An 18,521-nucleotide genomic window follows, 5' to 3' on the forward strand; every position below is an offset into this window, starting at 1 on the left:
TACATACATATGAACTCCAGGGAAGGAAGATGGGTACCTAACATAGGCATAAAGTCAAGCTGTGAGAATTCACAGTGCTCCTAGGGCTTGCTTCTGTGATGTATCAGAAGATCATCCTGTTTTCACTAAACCTCCTGCTTCCAACAGTTGGATGAAAGCTGCCTGGCTTCACTTTCCTTTCTATAAACTTCCTTCTTAAAACTCACTCAGGGTTAAAACAGGAGGTCTTCAATCTAGAGGAAAATGACACATTAAAACCAGAAAGAAAAAAAAAAGACAACCCACCGCACAACATACCTTATTACTTCTGGCACAGGATGAAGACAAGCCAGGCTCTTCAGCTAGTGATTATTGTCTATTGTTCCCTGAACAGTAAACTACTATTTAACGCTGATCATGTTTGGCTGGAGTTATAACTAAGCAACCAGCTCCTCATGAATATGAAGTGAAAGTCTGACCCAGAAAAGAAAATCACAGGTAGAAAGAAAGGAAGAAACAAAGAAAGAAAGAAAGGAAAAAAGAAGGGGAAAGAAACCTTTAAGTCCTTTTTGACACTCTCGCGTTCTGCAGACTACACACCGCACTGACCACACCAGGATGGGGGCTCGGAGATGCAGCGGCTGCCTCAGTTGCCTGATAATTCCCCTTGCACTTTGGAGCATTATTGTTAATATCTTATTATATTTTCCAAATGGACAGACATCGTATGCATCCAGCCACAAACTCACTAATTATGTGTGGTATTTTGAAGGGATCTGTTTCTCAGGCATCATGGTAAGTTGTGTTCAGGGGATTTGAACTTGTCAGGAAAATGTCTTATTCTGAAGTAAAAGTGGTAAATGAAGGGGCTATAATAATAGAACAGGGGCCAAGGGTGGGACATAGTTGATCAAGCAACTGTTTATAGTGTCACCAATATAAAGGATTTAAGCATGATGAAATTGGGAGGAAATTTGACTCACAAGACTAGAAAGTCCTTGGTAACCTAGGTTTATTTTTTATTTTTTGTTTGTTTTAGGGTACTGGACCTCTAGATAAATTGCTCTCCTTGAGCACAGATTTCATGTCCTAGTCTGCCATTTTTTTTAGCATCTCCTTTAGTGAGAGGACACACTGGAGCTTCTCCAAGCCGCCTGGCATGATGAATCCTTTTGTTTTTGTTTTTAAGTCAAAGAGTTAGTTGATGATTAGTATGCGACCATTTGGTAACAACTCTGCCCTAAAACACAGTATCAGAGGTTCATAGTCCAGGAAGGGATCTCAGTGGCCATATAATAAGAGCCCCTCATTTTAAAGATGAAGAAACACAGCCTCAGAGGGGTCATGGCACCTGAGAGATGAGATTTGAACTCAAGTCTTCTAACTCCAAATCTCATATTTTCTAGTGTCATCTCTAAAAAACAACTCTCAGATGTGACCCTTGACCATGTAACATTTCTACCAACACAGATGTCCTACCTTGGAACCTTCTAATAATGCATTTATCTAGAAGAGATTTAATATAAATACACCTCCAGGGTTGTTTCACTTTTAATTTTTTTTTTCTTTTCTTTCATTTGGGAGGGAGAGAAGAGCTTGTGTTGGGGTTATCAAATTTACAAAGAAAGAAAGGGAATCATTTTTTAATGAGCAGATGAGAGCAAAAGTCTAAAAAGTATCATGGACAAGCTGCACAGCTTTAAAAGTTATGGGTTGAATTTTCATTTGATTACATAAAGAAAAAAAGCAAGTTACACATAATAGAGACTCTATTTTTCCGTCCAATCTGATGGATTGTCTGAGCTACTATGTACATGGAAGTGCTCATTTTACTTGGTGTTTCTTAAGGTCAGAATTTTTAAAAAAAAATTAAATACACTTGCTGGAGGGTAGGATAGAGAAACTACTTAAATTAGGGGTGAGGGAACCTGCAGCCTTGAAACCATATGTGACCCCCTAGATCCTCAGATGTGACCTTCTGACTGAATCTAAACTTCACAGAACAAATCCTTTTACTATTATTTATTTTATTTTTATTAATATATCATTATATTTATTTTATTATTTATATTAACTATTTTATTATTCATTGTGTTGTTTATTATTTATATTTATTATAAAATATTTATGTATATTATTTATTTTATTATGTTGTATATTATATAATATTTATGTATTATTTATTATTTTATAATTAAATAGTTGGCCCAGAAAATGTGGGATTTTCTAGTAAAATAGATAAATTACTAAAGAAACATCTGGCTGTCTCACTGAATGTGTGGACCCAGGGGGCAGTGCTAGGTAGAACTGAGTTTAGATAGCAGAAAAGCAATAGAGGAAGCTGTAACTGAGATCTCAGTTAAGAGAAAGGAACAAAATCAATTTTGCTTTAAGGCCTAGGTCCTGAAAATGGAAGCATTTGAAATCCTAAAGAGAATTAAAATGCAATGTAGCTAACTTCCTTTTAAAAAAATGGTTCTAGGAAAAGGGGTGGGAATCAATTGCTGTTATCTTGGATAAAGTATAAGCTCGGGACAGCTATGTCAGGGACAGGCTGGGGTAGTAGATGTGTGGACTTTAGAGTCAGTAAGATCTGGTTTCAAATCCCACCTCAGGAACTAGTTCTGTGACTGAGCAAGGGTGACTTCAATTGCTCGTGCTTCAGGTAAGTCCTAGGACCGGTCTCCTCAGTCAGAGGTGGCTTGTGATCTGCCCTGGTGACAGGTGTTCTCAGCGCCCCTTCTTGTATTTGCCAAAAGATCTGTCACAGGGATTATACCATCTGGGAGCCTTTGAAAATACGTAAAATCACTAAACGGATTAATGCCGCCAGAGTTTAGATAGCTGAGATTAGGGATGGAGACTACTTGTCCTTCCAGTGGTTTTAGGAAATTCTGAAAGGAGGAAGCTCCCTCTACAAATTCAGACCAGTAACATCTCTGCAACTTTATCCTCTCAGAGTTGCCTTGGGCACCGAGAGGACAAGGGATTTGCCCAAAGTCGCGTGTGTCCGAGACAGGACTTGAACCCGCGTCTCCACCACCACCTCTCTATGCCACGCTCTCTCTTTAATAGTCAAACTCTAGAAAATCTGGCTACCAATCTAAAACAGTGGAAGTCAACTCGGCATATGTTTCCTGCATGAAGTTAATGTTTCAGCGGTGAATTCTCTCAGAACTACAAGCCTCACAATACTCCGGGATGCAAGTCAGGGTTTTGGAACGATAAACAAATTAAAGTTCTTTTCAGAGATTAAACTTTCAGAGATTTGGTCTACAGACCAAAAATGCTACATGGAGTGAACTGAATTCATTAGTTTATTTGATGTATGCAGACAAGCAACCTGGATAATTCAGAGAACCTAATTCACTTTATTTCTCAAATTATAGGTACAGCCTGAGTCTGGGAGTGCCAGATGTTAATATAGTGAATATATATTATATATATAATAACTATAAATAAATATATGTAGTAACTATAAATATATAAAACAACTATACTATAATATGTAGTTAATATAGTGAAGGAGAGAGAGAGGCTGGTAAACAAAAGCAAAACCTCAGGTGAATCATTTTCCCACATTCACAGACTGAGTCAGTGAGAAAATGGGAAAAACTAGCCTGGATGCTAAATCCCCTCTCTCATTAGTCAATGAGACGAGTACATTAGTCAATGGCCATTTCCTTCTCCTTTATCATTGTTCAGTCATTTCAGCCATGTCTGACTCTCTGTGACCCCATTTGGGGTTTTCTTGGCAAAGATGCTGGACTGGTTTCCTTCTCCAGTTCATGTTACAGATGAGGAAACTGAGACCAACAGGGCTAAGTGACTTGCCCAGGGTCACACAGCCAGTAAGTGTCTGAGGCTGTACTTGAACTCAAGAAAATAAGTCGTCCTGGCTCCAGGCCCACCACTCTATGTACTACCCTACTTACCTGCCCATTATCATTGTCATTAAATGAAGGGAAAGTTACTTTTGAAGATAGGCAATGTGGTGACTGCAGGGGTGAAGGCATCATTCTTAAACCTTTTACCTTTACTCTCCTCCAGATGCTTATAGTAGCTGCAGCTCTTCTAATATTGGAGAAGGATACACCATATAAATGCTGTCAGAGTGAAAACTGCAGCAAAAAATACATGGTAAGAGCAGAGTCTGCTGTTGTTCCTTTCTAAGTAGGTTTTGTTGTCATTGTTCAGTTGCCTCATTTGTATCTGGCTCTTCAGGACCCCATACTGGAGTTGTCTGCATTTCCTTCTCCAGCTCATTTAACAGATGAGGAAACCGAGGCAGACAAGCTTAAGTGACTTGCCCAGGGGCACACAGCTAGGAAAGTGTCTGTGGCTGGATTTGAACTTAGCCTTTCCAGACTCCAGGCCCAGAACTCTATCCATGGTGCCACCTAGTTGTCCTTTCTAAGTAGGTTTGGGTTCTATTTACTCTTCTCAGACTGGGTCTGCAAATAAGAGAGTAACAATGTGTAATGCTTTAGCACATTCCAATTCCATAACTGAACAACTAAAGTCTGGTTTTGAGACTTTATTCATTTCAAAAAGCTCAAAACAAAGTATTTTGGCGAAATTGAAATCTCAGTTACACAATTTTCAGTAATACTGTTTAAGAAGGCAAAGGGAGGAGGTCTGATCGGAGGAGTTTTGCTCCCTTTCACCTAGGCAATTTTGCAAGCATGCTTCTCCCCCATAGGGTAAGGTCATGACTCTTGACAAACCAATCTGGCCTATCAACAAAGGGCCACTGAGTGTCTCTTATTCTCTAGGAGAGGAGATTTTGCTCATCAAATTGAAGTGGGAGATGGGTAGAGTTCCCCTGATCAACCCCGTTTAAGCAATAAACGGGAGCATAGATTTAAGGGCTGAAGGAGACGTGAAGGTCCAACTTCCCTGAGTTGAGACTGAAGCCCAGAGATATGAAGAGATTTGCCTGAATTCACATAGGTAGTAAGTAGGAAAGCAGTTGTCTGAAAAAGGTCTTTTTTTAGAGGGGGTAAGGCAGGGCGATTGGGGTTAAATGACTTGCCCAAGGTAATAAGTGTGTCAAATGTCTGAAGCCACATTTGGACTCAGGTCCTCCTGACTCCAGGGCCAGTGCTCTACTCACTGCACCACCCACCTGCCCCAGTTCTGAGACTTTTAATGGATTGCAAGTTCAATACGGGTCCACGCTATGATACAAAGAGTGAGAGGTAGAAATGAGTGTAGAATTTCAGCTTCCCACTCCCTCTTCAGGTCTGTAGAATTACACGAGCCTGAACCTGTTTCCTTCCTGACAGAAGGCGTGAAGCTTACAGTCATATACTCCTTGTGAAGTAAGCTGTTTTGTTATTGACCTTAATGAAAGTTGATAGCAAAATCATCTGGGGCCCCAAGGATAAAGATACTGCTCAAATCAATTCAATAAACATTTATTAAGCCCCTATTATGTGCCAGGCACTGTGCTGAGCACTGCAGATATAAAAAGAGGCAAAAGACAGTTCCTACCCTCAAGAAGCTCGTTGAGACAACTCACAGGCAAATGTGTACAAACTAGATGTATACAGGATAAATGTCTTTAAAAGATTCAATATTCTTTTATTCCTTAATAACAAAAATTATAATTGTAAAAATTCAGAAGTTAACTATCATTTTTTTAAACATCTTATTATGAGAAACAAATGATAACTGCATTAAAATAAAAAGCCAATATTGGGCTCTCTTAAAAGATACCTAGCTCCCAAGAATGAGAAGATAGCCCCAAATCAGACCACATCTGTACTATCATGTTCACACCTGTGCACCATATTTTAGAAAGGACATTGATAAGAGCCAAACAGCATACAGAGAAGGGCAAAGGTCCATGTTAGTGGAAGGAGCTGGGAATATTTAACCTGAAGAAGAAATGACTTCTGGATATGTGATAGGTTTCTTCGAATATCCCAAGGTCTATGAGAGGAAAGATTAAAAAACTGACTCTGCTTGACAGAACCAGGGAGAACTAAGAAAATGAAAAGGAGAAATTGCATCCCGTGTCTTGGGAGAGTCGAGTCTTCCTGACTGTTGTCCTACCACTGGATTTGGGTGGCTCAGGAAGAGAGAGCAAAGCTGCCAACTTTGTGCAACTCTGCCTCACTGGAATCCAATTCATGGGCAAGTCAAGACATCACCTGTGATGTCACAGTCCTCTTCATAAACAAAGGTCAAATAACACCACTTAAAATTTCCGGGTGATCAGAGCAATCCTGAAATGAACTGAGCTGTGTCAGGAGGAAATAGCTTTCTTCTCTTTCACATCTTCAAGCAGAGGCTTAATGATTGTCATCAAAACCAAGCAAAAAATATATGCCACAAGGAGAATTTATTGTTGTTTTCTAGGTAGGTTTGGATTTCTGCTTGCCTTCTTTCTCACGCTGAGGTCTCTTCTAATGCTGAACTTCTGTGTGTGTATGTGTGTGTGTTTATTTTTAATATACTCCCAAAGCTTTGTCTTTTATGCTATCTCTAAGTTCTGTCTCTATACTTTCATCTTTCAGCACTACCCATTTGGTAACCTTGGATCAATGGAAAAGATGGCACAGTATGGGGGGGAAGCTGTGGATCTGTCATTAGAAGTCTTGAGTCTCTGGTTATTACCGGTGTGACCTTGGGCAAGTCACTTCTCTTTGAGGCCATTTCTTCGCCTGTAAAATGAGATGAATGATACTCCTTCCAATTTAAATATTCTATGTTAAGCTAACATATAGGCCCAGATGCAGAAGAGGCAGTAGTAATACCTAGGCTGGGCTTCCAAGAAAGAGCTAGGGAAACAAAGGGACTGGGGGAAGACAAAGAACCGTATCTTGGGTATTTGATCTGCAGATTACACAAGAATCAGATACTCTCTTTTTTATCTCATGATGATTATTTGTTCTGTAGTCCTGGGTAAGGGCCTTTTCCAGGAATAAATATGATAGCTGGAAGCACCTGGGAGAGTATTATCACCTCAGCTAGGATGCTAAGTCTTAGGTAAAGAAGAATACTTGACAGAGAAAACTTTTCAATCTCTAACCCCAAAAAGATATTTTACTACCACATTTCCTAGGGAGAATCCTAAGAATCACAATGCTGTTTCCTTCCCAGAAATCATTTAGCTGAGCAAATGGCTTCTAGCTGTTGTTGTTTTAAATTTTGCCAGTTTACTAGACACAGACCATACAGTACTTAATGTTCTGGGAATTAGTTTGAGGATCATTTCTGCTGTTCTAGGAAACCTATTAAATATTTTTTCTATATATCTTGGCAAGTTCGCTAATGCTTTAAATGAATGGATTCTTTCTTGATCTGGGCTCCAGGGTGAATTCATTGTACTCTGTATACCGTGTGTTTTGATGATATGATAAATCTGCAATTATAGAACATTACACAGCTGGAGGAGACTTTAAGCAATCATCTCATCCAGTTTTGTCTGATGAGGAAATTAAGACTCAAAGAGTCACTCAAAGTGACTTGACCAAATTCAAGTGAAAAGTTAATGGCTGAGCCAAGCCTTCTGACTAAATCCTAGGCTCTATCCAGAGAATGTCTTTCCTTTTGTTTTTTTTTCTCGTTGAACATTAGTAAACAACCAGACACAGGAAATGTTTTTATTTAAAAAAAAGAGAGAGAAGGGGAAAGATGGGGGTGGGGAGAAGCTGAAAGGGAGAGAGACAAGGAAGGGAAAGGGAAGAAGGGAGAGAGAGAGAGAGAGAGAGAGAGAGAGAGAGAGAGAGAAAGAGAGAGAGAGAGATAGGGGAGAGGGAGAAAAAGAGAGGGAGGAAGGGAAGAGGAGGGTAAAGGAGAAAGAGTGAGAGAGAGAAGAAGGGAGACTAGGTAGGGTAGAGGCAGAAAGAGGAGGAGAGAGAGGGGGAGGAAGGGGAGAGAGACAGAGAGAAAGAGAGACAGAGATAGAGACAGGGAAGGAAGGAAGATAGAAGGAGAGAGAGAGACAGAGACACAGAGAAAGAGAGAGAGAATAAGTATAGACTGGAAGCAAAAAATAAATGACCCCATGATTAACAAGTGATATTAAGTGTGTCATGTGGAATTCTTCATATCCTTGTGAAATCTATATGAATTTGTATTTAAATCTATTAACCAATTTTTCATACTAAAGAACAAAACTGGATAACCTAAAGTATATTTTGGGAAAGTATTTCCATTCAATCACCTCCCTTTTTCCAGGCTCATCCAAGAGCTGATACTATACATTTCCATCAACAAATAAGCATATATTAAGCTCCCAGTAATGTATTAGATACTGGTGATGCAAAAAGGGAAGATTTTTCTGTGATGATAGGAAAAGAGACTTGATTTCTGATTTCACTAGTATGGGAAAGTCCTGGGTAATGAAACTCCTTTCAATGCAGGTCAGCACTTTTTTTGGTAACTTAAATGGTCTTAGACAATTGCCTAGAGCACTGAGAGGGCAAATAACCTACGCAGGGTCATTCAGCTGAGCCAAAGGTAGGATTTGAATTCAGGTCCTCCAGACTTCAAGGCTGGTTTACCATCCACTATACCACCGTGAAATATGCTTAACAAATGTTTGTCGATTGATTGATTGATTGATTGCTGCAATCTATTTATAGAGAAGTAAAAACTTACTTAGAGTAATTTCTAGGGTGGAGAACTAACAAATGGGAGGACCAGCAAGGGTCTCTTATAGTAGGTAGAACTTCAGGTTGTCAGATGCATTTATCTTTCCAATTTGGTTGTAAAATCCTTGAGAATAGGACTGTGTCTTCTGCTTCCATGTTTCCCCAAGGCATAGTACCTTGAACATAGTAAGGGCTTACTAAATTGCTGATGATTAATATGAACCCCTTCACAATGTCTGTGCCAGAAATTAATCCTATTACCTGTATAACACTTGACTACAAACAATTTGGCCAATCATGTAAAATCTGTTTACATGATGCCAAACTAAAATACTTTAAAATAGACTTTGCAAATCATTAGAATCATAACTTGGATGAGGTGACTAGGGCTTTGTCTCTGGGTTACAAATTTAGAAGGTGCACTTGAAATCCTTAGTAATTAGAAATAATAGAGTTTAGCACCTAGTTACAAAAGACAATTAAAATGGAAAGTTACCAGGATAGGAGACTATAGAGTCCTCTGTCCCCTTCACTTCTGCTCACCCTCAATCTCTCATTTGAGGAAGAGCTTTGTATGGCTTTCCCCAGCACAGATGTTGGTACTTGCCTAGAATTCAAAATTACTAGTTATAGACTTGCAGAGCAGTTTAGATTTAGAATGCACATTTGTTTGTTGGGACTTTACACAATGAGTTAAGTTCAAGTTAGATTGAGAAAAGAGGTGCCTGCCTGTATGATAATTCACTGGAAATACCCTCTGTCTTGTTTAATGTCACTAAAATTCTTCTATATTTAATTTAGAGTTTACTCTCCATTATCTTTTCTGTCCTTGGAATTGCTTTCTCCGGATATTGCCTGGTGATATCAGCATTGGGCTTAGTGCAAGGACCATACTGCCGTACCCTCAATGGCTGGGAATATGTCTTTGAAGATGCCAGAGGGAGGTAAGATGTAACTTCCCAATTTGTGGAAGCTAGGGAAGGTCTCTAGCATTCACCCACTTGTTCATAATGCCTATTAGTAGTCATCGTTCAATGCAAATTTTATAGCAAATTGAAAAGTAAAAATGTCCACCAAAATGCTAATATTTGTTAATAGATGCAAGTGGAAAGAAAGCTGTTTATTGTTTGTAGAAAATTCTATACATATTTAGTACCCTCCACCAATCATTGGAAACCGCAGTTGTTCAGTGTTTAGGGGTTATCAGAGAGAGCTATAAAATAAAGGAAACATTTTGTCAATGCTCTGGAATGGAGCTTACCTGGGGAAGGTGGGTACAAGGTAACATTAGTTAGCCTGATGTAAATTATAGGTTAGTAATGGAGCTAGGATGTAAGTTTAGTTGCATACTTTCACAAATGGGTCAGGCTTGTTTTTTGTTTGTTAGTATAGACAGATGCAAGAGACTGCATTACAAGGTAGATAGAGTGGTGGACTGGGAGTCAAGAAAACCTGGGTTCTTCTGACACCTATTAGTTCTGTGATGCTGGTCAAGTCATAAGACAGCTCAAATCTCATCTTCTAGAAAGGACCTCTCTGGGTTCCTCTGCCCCACCCCAGCTGCTAGCACCTTCCCTTTCAAATTAACTTCCAGCTATGTTGTATGTATTTGGTTTTTTACGTATTGTCTCTGTCTTTAGAAAGGAATCTCCTTTAGGGCAGGGACTTTTTTTTTTCATCTTGCTTAGCTCAGTTCCTGGTAAATAGTAAGGTCTTAACTATTGACTGACAGACTTTATTTACTAAATCAGTTGCAATCACCTCCTCTGCCCATTACCTTTTGGCAGTGAGGGGAGAAAGGTCATAGTGGTACAGGTAGCCTAGGCTCCTGCCTTGGGAGACCTTACATGGCTGGCAGCTGGTCAATGACCCAGAAAGGCAATCAAATGGAGGAAGAAGGAAGTGGTTCTGCCAAATGGAGAAGTAAACCTGAAGCAACCCACAGGTGACTGATCCCCATCTTTGTCTCCAGTTCCCCATCTTGAGCCTTGATTTTGTCTTCATGTTCCCATAACCCCCAATAGCACATTTGTTCTTGGTTCTCACCTTCAGGACAAGGAGGTGGCTGTGTTCATCCTATGCTTCATTTAACACCAAATTTTCATACTGAGGACTTGACCTTTTCATATTTACTGTGGTATATAATCCTCAGCCCTGAATTTGATTTCACAGAGTATCAGGTAACATAATTCACCTTTCCACAAAATGGAAAATTTAAATCTGTCTGCCAAGGGAATCTTTGCAGTGAGATGTGTAGTCATGCAAAAACAGATTTGAAAAAAAGAAAAAAACTAAGCCTAATGCCACACATGTATCAAGCAGAACAAAATAAAAAAATGAGCCAAAAAGTCTGCCAAGTGGATTAAGCATGACTTGAGAGTCCAGGGAGCAGGAGGGTATGTTTTTGGGTCCCTACCCTTAGTTAGACTATGGTCAATTATGTTGACTGAACAGGAGGGCAGAATCACAGTATTGGAAGAGTTCTCAGAGATCAACCCACAGCTGAACAAGGATGCCCTACCACCTCTCCCAAACATACCCCAAAAGTGGTCATCCCGCCTTCCCTTGACAACTTCCATCTATGGAGTACTCATAAAGGCAGCCATTCCTCTTTTTGAACTTTGAAAGGTTAGGATATTCTTCCTGACAGCTGCAGGAATGTGTCTTCACCCATCACTCCTAGGTTTTGTCCCTTTGGAAAGAGCTTTTTGGGCTATCCTGATTCTACCACAATCCCATAGACCCAGGGACATTAGTAAAACAGAAATGGTGCAACTCGGGACCAAGTTGGGAAATGTTTGGCCAAATTCTTTTGACAATTTAACTATGTTGCTGAATATGGCCAGTCCCAGTCCTACATCCTCTGGGACCACTCTAATCCAGTGATCTCTTCCTACTCTGAACTCCTAGAAAATTCATGGCTTCTTCCAATCCTTTGGTACTTATTTGTGTCCAACCTTTGGTAGAGACTTCCAAGCTTGTATTGGTCTGATCAGCCATGGTTGGACACACTCTACCTTGACTCCAACATAGTGATGTCATTTTGGTCCTCTTCAACAACAAAGGACAACAACCAACCAACTTGATCATGTATCATTTTATGTTGGTATTGAACAAAGATGGAGGAGAGACAGTGTGATATGGAGGATAGAAGTTCAGACTTGGAATCAGGATTCCAGTCTAAAGTTCTAATCCTGTCACAACCTTTCTGGGCCTTAGTTTCTTCATCTATAAAATGAGGAAGCTGGATTAGATGACTCTAAAAGGCTCTTTCCAGCTCTAAATCAATGATCCCATGAGAGGTAGATAAAGAGCTGATCTTGAAGCCCAGAAAAACCTGTTTTTAAGACCCACCTCTGAGAGATCTTGGCTCTGTAAGCCTGGGCAAAATACTTCTAGATGATAAGTTCAAGAGAAGGTACCAGCCTGCCTTGGTAGAGGGAGTTCCTGAAGCCAAAGAAATCATGGGTCCAGGCCCTATTCCCCTTCTGTCCTCTAGTCTTTGATTTTTTTTTTGTACAACCCACACCAGCTAGCATAGTGTAATAAATACATAAAGAGCTTAGGAAATGCCTGTTGCTGGAACAAATGAATGTTAAGAGAGCTTTACATTTTTCAGTTATTTTTGCCTCATTCTAGATGGTATAAAAATGAATGAGTCATCAGTCTCATTTTGCCCCTTTTCTCCTCTGTTACAGTTTCCTCAGTGATCCTAGCACATGGAGCCAGTGCCTGGAACCTGCTCATGTTGTTGAATGGAATATTATTTTATTTTCTATTCTTATAACGCTCAGTGGTCTCCAAGTGATCATCTCTCTCATAAAAGTCATCATTGAACTCAGCAAGATACTATGTACAACCTACTCAGTCATAATACAGGTAACCTGCTCCTGAAACTACATTGGTTCAGAAGGCTAGAGGGAGCTAGAACTTCTCTGTCTCTGAAACTCTCCTCGTTCATCTGGTTGCCAAGTTCTGTAAATTATTTTTTTACACTTTTCCTCAATTCCATCTCTTTGTTTCTGTTTCCATTGACACTACCCAAGATTAGACTCTTATCACTTACCTAACTGCCTCCTAACTGTCTCCCTGTCTCTGGACTCTCTTCATTCAACCTGTTTTGAAAAGGCAGAATGAAGGATGCAGTGAGTTCTGCATTCCTTCTGCCTGGACTTCCTTCCAATTCTCCCCCTTCAGGCCTTTGTTGCTCCTGGGGCTCCATAGAACTATAGCCACCTCAAGTACAAAGAGCAATCCAATAACTGGGAGACATTCAACCACCATCTCAGTACCCCAAAACTCCATACTTTCTTTTTACTCTGCAGATCCTACCCAACTATGGCATTTTGTTGCAACAGTTCAGCTAGCAGCTGCTGTGGGTGTGAAAGACCAACACAAGCCCAACAACAAGAACGCTGCCAGCACAGGTTCTTTTGATCTGCTTTACTAAGGAAAGTAATGCTAGGGGGTTAGCAATCCAACATACAAATATCATTCACTTAGCTCAGGAGGAAAAGCCAGCACCCCAAACTTCAGAGCAAATACAAACAAATTACAAACATAATACAATTCATAATTACCAAGAAACCATCAACATCTGAGTTCAGGAGCCAGAGACCTCATAACAATGGCTGGCCCAGAGTCACGTGCCACCCCTCCTATGGCTCAGAGCCCCCAGGGAGAATGCCAACCTCTGGGTTTATATATCTTGTTCAGGGTCAAAGGTGACTCACACATGTGACTCACCCATGTGACCTAAAAGTATCACAAAAATGCAACTTAAACTCACGTGGTCTAAAAGCCTCTGATGTCACAAACATTTCACTCAAACCCATGTAAACTAGGCTTTCCCTTGAGTCAAGGAGGTCATCAAGGACTCCTAATTTAATCAAGGAAACAAAGGCCAAGCTCTTCAAGGGCACTTGATTGAATAAGTGTTAAAAGCCCATCTTAATTACCAATTCACTCCCACTCTCCACATATGGAAATGTTACTCATCCTTCAATGTCCAACTCAAATTCCTCTTCCTTCTCCTCTTCCTTCCCTTCTTCCTCTTCCTTCCTTCTTCCTATTCTTGCTTCTTCTCCTTCTCCTCATCCTCCTTCCCCTCCTTCTCTTCCTTCCCTTTCTCCTCCTTCTTTCCTTCCTTCTCCTTCCCCTCCTTTTCTCCTCCTCTTCCTCCTCCTCCTCCTCTCCCTTTTTCTTCATGATTCCTTCCTGTATCTCCCCAGACATGAATAATCCATTCCTTTTATTCATGCCTGCAACTCTGTGTTTGTGCCATAAATAGAGCACTTATAAGATATTAACTAAGTCATTTGTGCATATGTCTTATAACAATGTTTTGCATTATTCCATATGTATATTTCTTGCCTTCTCAATGGGTGAAGGAAAGGGTGGAGAGAGGGAGAAAAGGTGGAGCTGAAAATAAAAATAAAATAAAATATGTCTTATAAGAGGCAACTTGATAAAGAAGAAAGTGTGCTAGACCTGGAATCTGGAGGACCTAGATTGAAATCCTGTGTGCCATGGGCAAGTCACTTAGTTTTTCTGATCCATAGTCTCCTTAGCTGTAAAATGGAGATTATAAAATAAAAAGTAGGCAGCTACTAGGCCAGTTGTGAGGATCAAATGAGATAAGAATGTAAGGCACCACATAAAAGCCAGTCATGAATATTGTTATGTAGTATTATGTTGTATAACATTATAATTCCTGCCAGTTTATCAGCTCTTTGACATCAAGGCCTGAACATTTTTATGCCCCTTGAAGCACCCTACGTATTCTCAAGAAGCATTTGGTAAATGGATAAGCAAAGATTATAGAACTTATAAATTCCAAATTGTCTAGATTTGGAAAGCAAAGCCCTCATTGTCTAGTCTATGTCTGCTTCCATTTGTGGCATTGAAGGCTGCCAGCAACTGACGGGAAGTTAGGTTATCTGTGCTGTTATCTCTCTGAAGTCAGTACTTTTAGGGACATGAAAAATAGTATATACTTTAGGCAAACAACTCAGGATCCTGCCCCTGCAGGTAGGGGAGGTTGGATCTGCCTACGCTGTTACCTAAGCCAACCTGCTAGGACAATTTTGAGCTGTGTGCTTTGCCAGTTAAATAAGTGTCAGTTAATAAGCACTTATTAAGCACCATTTCTGTGCTAGACCCTGTGCTGAGTGCTGAGGTTACAAAAAAAGTAATTGCGTGGTGGGTGGGTGGGTGTGTCCCCTGCTTTCAAGGGGTTCACAGTCTAATGGGAAGAATAACATGAAAACAACAAGGTACAAACAAGATATGGAAGCAACTAGATGATGACTCAGTGGAGAGTGCTGGGCTTGGAGTCAGGAAGACCTGAGTTCAAATCTGATCTCAACCACTTACTAGCTGCATGACCCTGGGCTAGTCACTTAACCTCTGTTTGCCTTAATCCACTGAGAAGGTAATGACAAACCACTCCAATATATTTGCCAAGAAAACCCCAGGGACAGTACTAGTGTGTTATGCTCCACAGGGTCATGAAGGGTAAATACAAATAAGACTTTATATATACATATATGTGTGTGTGTGTGTGTGTGTGTGTGTGTGTACATATATATATATACACATATATATGATAAATTTGGGATAATCTCTATGGAAATGCACAAAGATTAGGAAAGTTTGAAAATGGCTTCTTTAATAAGGTAGGACTTAAGGTGAGACTGGATGGAAGCCAGAGAGGACAGTGGTACTCTCAACAGTAATGGGGAAGTTGGGAAGAGAAGATTTGGTGGTAAAGATAATGAGTTCAGTTTGGGCCATGTTGAATTTAAGCTGTCTATTGGCTATCCAGTGGAGATAGGAGATTGGAGGTCAGTAGAAAGGTTAGAGATGGAATAATCAGATATTATAATTATCTGCATAGAGATGATAATTGAATCCATGGGATCTGATGAGATCACCAAGCAAAAAAAAAATATAGAAAGAGAAGAGAAGAGGCCTTGGCAGGTCCTTGAGATGCACTTACCATTAGTAGGGATTACTGAATGAAGGAGACTGAAAAGGAGAGGTCATACAAGTATGAGAAGAACCAAGAGAGAACAGTGTCACCAAGACATGGAAAGGAGAGAGTGTGAAGGAAAAGTGGATGATTGATTCATTTTCTGCAGGCAAAGGCAAAATAAAAGGTCGAGAAGGATGAGAACTGAAAAAAGGCCATGAGACTCAATAATTAAGAGATCATTGGTAACTTTGGAGATGGTGGTTTCAATTAAATGATGAAGTTGGAAGCCAGTATGTCAAGAAGAGAAGGAGAGGGTTAGTGAAGATACTGACTGTAGATGGCCATCTATTCAATACAGAAACTATACTAATGGAGGGAACTCTATGAAAAAGAATGCAGAAGTCTACAGTCTCAGTGACTTGAGTTGCCCTGGTCCTATGTATTCTCTGTATATGTGTATCACTTGCCCTGGGACTGCAGATGTGTGCCCACTCTCCTGACAGATGTTGCATTCATTGTTGAGAGTGGAATTAAGGTCTAAGGGTAGAATGTTATATAAATGTTATTTGCATTTTCAGTAAATATTTTGGTTAAGATTGAGTATTAGTGGTTGATTTGTTAATGGGAAGTAGACCGGCGGTGGATTATGAATTACAGCGTTAATGGGTATAATCACCCACAGGTTCCTGAAAATTAGAGCAGTAGTCATATGGATGACGTGTGGGGAACCAGTTGACCACCCACTGCAGTGGGTGATCAAGCCAGCACCCGCCCAGGGAAAGAGTCTAAGGATAATTAGGGGGCAGTGCCATACCCAGTGACATATACATATATACATATGCGTATACACATAACATGTTGAAATTCCTTCTTCCCTCTGCTAAGGAGACAAAGCCCAAAGCCCTGGGAAACATTTCCCTGTAGTTGAGAGTTCCTGGAGTGACAGGCTCATAGACATAGAGCTGGGAGGGACCTCAGAGACCATTTAGTTCAACACATTCACTTACCAGATGAAGAAACTGAAGCCTAGAGAAGTGACTTGCTCAAGATAGTAGATGTCAGATGCAGGATTTGAACCCATGTCCTGGCTTGGTCAGATTATCAAAGACTGAAAACCTCTCTTACATCCAGGTCTACTCCCTGGATATATTGGTGAGTACTTTGGACAGTGAAGAAAATGGAAGAGATTTCTTTATTTTATCCTACCAAAGTAGCTGCAGCTCTTAAAATACTAATATATTAATAAGGTCAGTGAATGTCAAAACCTTTTTGTTAGCAAGTTCTAACCAACAGAGAAATCATTCAACTCAAAAAAAACCTAAAAAAGGGGAATCTGTGGTAAAGAATAGCTTAACAAATGCTTTGTTAGCAAGAAAGAAGAGCATTAATATTTCAGGAAGTTCAGAAGTCCCACATTAAATTTGTAATATCTTTCTTAGTATTGGATTTCTCCAGATAAATAACTTCCTTCCTACCACTTCCCCCTAAACAAAGAAACCATTTTTCTCAGGTTTATGTCTAAATTACTACATGATTCTATGTTACTCCTCGAGCCAGATTTACAACTTTACCTAACTTGCTTTTTCTTCTTTTCTCCAGCCTGGAATCATTTGAATGAGGAAGACAGTCCTTTACGTGAGCTCCAGACCTGGCCTTCAACCTCAGTTGTTTAGACTTGTGGATACAAATATAGATTCAAATGATGTGATTTCTTATTGATGCTCCTCCCTCTTCACCAGAGCTTCCCCCCTTCATTAAAGGTCCAAAACTCACTATGACTGTTAGTCAGTTAGTCAGTCAATAAGCATTTATTATGCATCTTCTATGTGCCAGGCACTATGCTAGGCATTGCATTATGGGCTAATCACAGGCTCATGTATCTAGAGCTGAAGAGTTCCTCAGTGGCCTTTTAATACAATCCCCTTCATTTTACAAAGCAGGAAAATGAAGCCCAGGGAGTTTAAGTGCTCACACGTATAGTGAAAGTCAGAGGGAGGACTTGAACCCAGATCTCCTGACTCTAGGCCAGTGCTGTTTCCACTGTACCATGATGTCTCCCTTGATCAGTCTATCCTTTTATTTTATTCTGGTCATTCCCAACCCTGAGAGGCAAGAGGAGGAAGGGAAGCAAAAAGTATGTGATCTATAAAGTCTCTGCACATATATCACAATAAAATCTTTTCAAGAAGTTTTTAAAAGGTTGTGTGGATTCCCTTTGTTTCTTTTTAAATACCAAAGACTGATCAGACTAGCTCCCACCATAGAATCCTCCCTCATCGCAAGGAAAAGCAGTTGAGGAAAGCCAACCAGGACAATGATGGCATATGTAATAGTCTGCTGCCATAGTTCTGTACCTCTCTGTCCACTGAGAGGAGGGCAGCATGCTCAATCATCCATCCTACAAGAACTATATATTAGTCATCATAAATGTCTGTCTGTCTTCATAAATGTTTAATGTTGTTTTCATTTATATTAACTACTTTTACTTGACAAAGGAAGTAGTGGTCAAGACAAACTTGAAATCAAATGCAATCACTTTCATTCATTCACATTTTCCTGGCCCAAGCATCATGGCTAGTCTAGCCAACAGTTACCTACCTCACAGAAAGGGCTGATAAGTTCACTTTGGGAGAATACCCCCCTCTCTTCCTTGTACCTTATCACCCATCTTGGAAAGTCACTCTTGACACCACCTAGGGGACTGACACCAATTCCCCTTTCAAGCACATAGTTCACACAATTAACAGGATTTTTTATTGAAAGAAAACACTGATCTCCCACCAGGTCTCTTGGAAAGTGACATCACCCATGAATGGACAATGCCTTCACAACATCTATATCATCTTGGTCACAGTTCTGAGTAGGCAAGATCCATTGAAAGTGTCATCTTATTCTTCATGGATTTAGACATTTTGGGCATTGCTGCCGACCTGGTTTCACCTGCAGAGTGGCATCCAGCG

At 40.1% G+C, this 18,521-nt stretch overlaps 1 protein-coding gene across 1 annotated transcript; it reads left to right on the forward strand.

Moving 5' to 3' along the window:
* The first annotated feature begins 255 nt into the window (after positions 1 to 255).
* TM4SF18 (transmembrane 4 L six family member 18) lies at positions 256 to 17,759 on the forward strand. Its single transcript, XM_036756069.1, has 5 exons — positions 256 to 774; positions 4,030 to 4,119; positions 9,387 to 9,529; positions 12,284 to 12,464; positions 17,161 to 17,759. Exons 1-5 carry the CDS (start codon positions 598 to 600, stop codon positions 17,173 to 17,175), a joined length of 606 nt encoding a protein of 201 aa, XP_036611964.1. The 5' UTR covers positions 256 to 597; the 3' UTR covers positions 17,176 to 17,759.
* The last annotated feature ends 762 nt before the right edge of the window (positions 17,760 to 18,521 follow it).

This window comes from Trichosurus vulpecula, chromosome 4 (genome assembly GCF_011100635.1).
Source record: "Trichosurus vulpecula isolate mTriVul1 chromosome 4, mTriVul1.pri, whole genome shotgun sequence".
NCBI lineage: Eukaryota > Metazoa > Chordata > Mammalia > Diprotodontia > Phalangeridae > Trichosurus > Trichosurus vulpecula.

Coding starts and splice junctions, on each gene's coding strand:
- TM4SF18 (XM_036756069.1), top strand. CDS start 598: ATGGGGGCTCGGAGATGCAGCGGCTGCCTCAGTTGCCTGATAATTCCC. Junction 775..4,029: donor TCTGTTTCTCAGGCATCATG/GTAAGTTGTGTT, acceptor ACTCTCCTCCAG/ATGCTTATAGTAGCTGCAGC. Junction 9,530..12,283: donor TTTGAAGATGCCAGAGGGAG/GTAAGATGTAAC, acceptor CCTCTGTTACAG/TTTCCTCAGTGATCCTAGCA.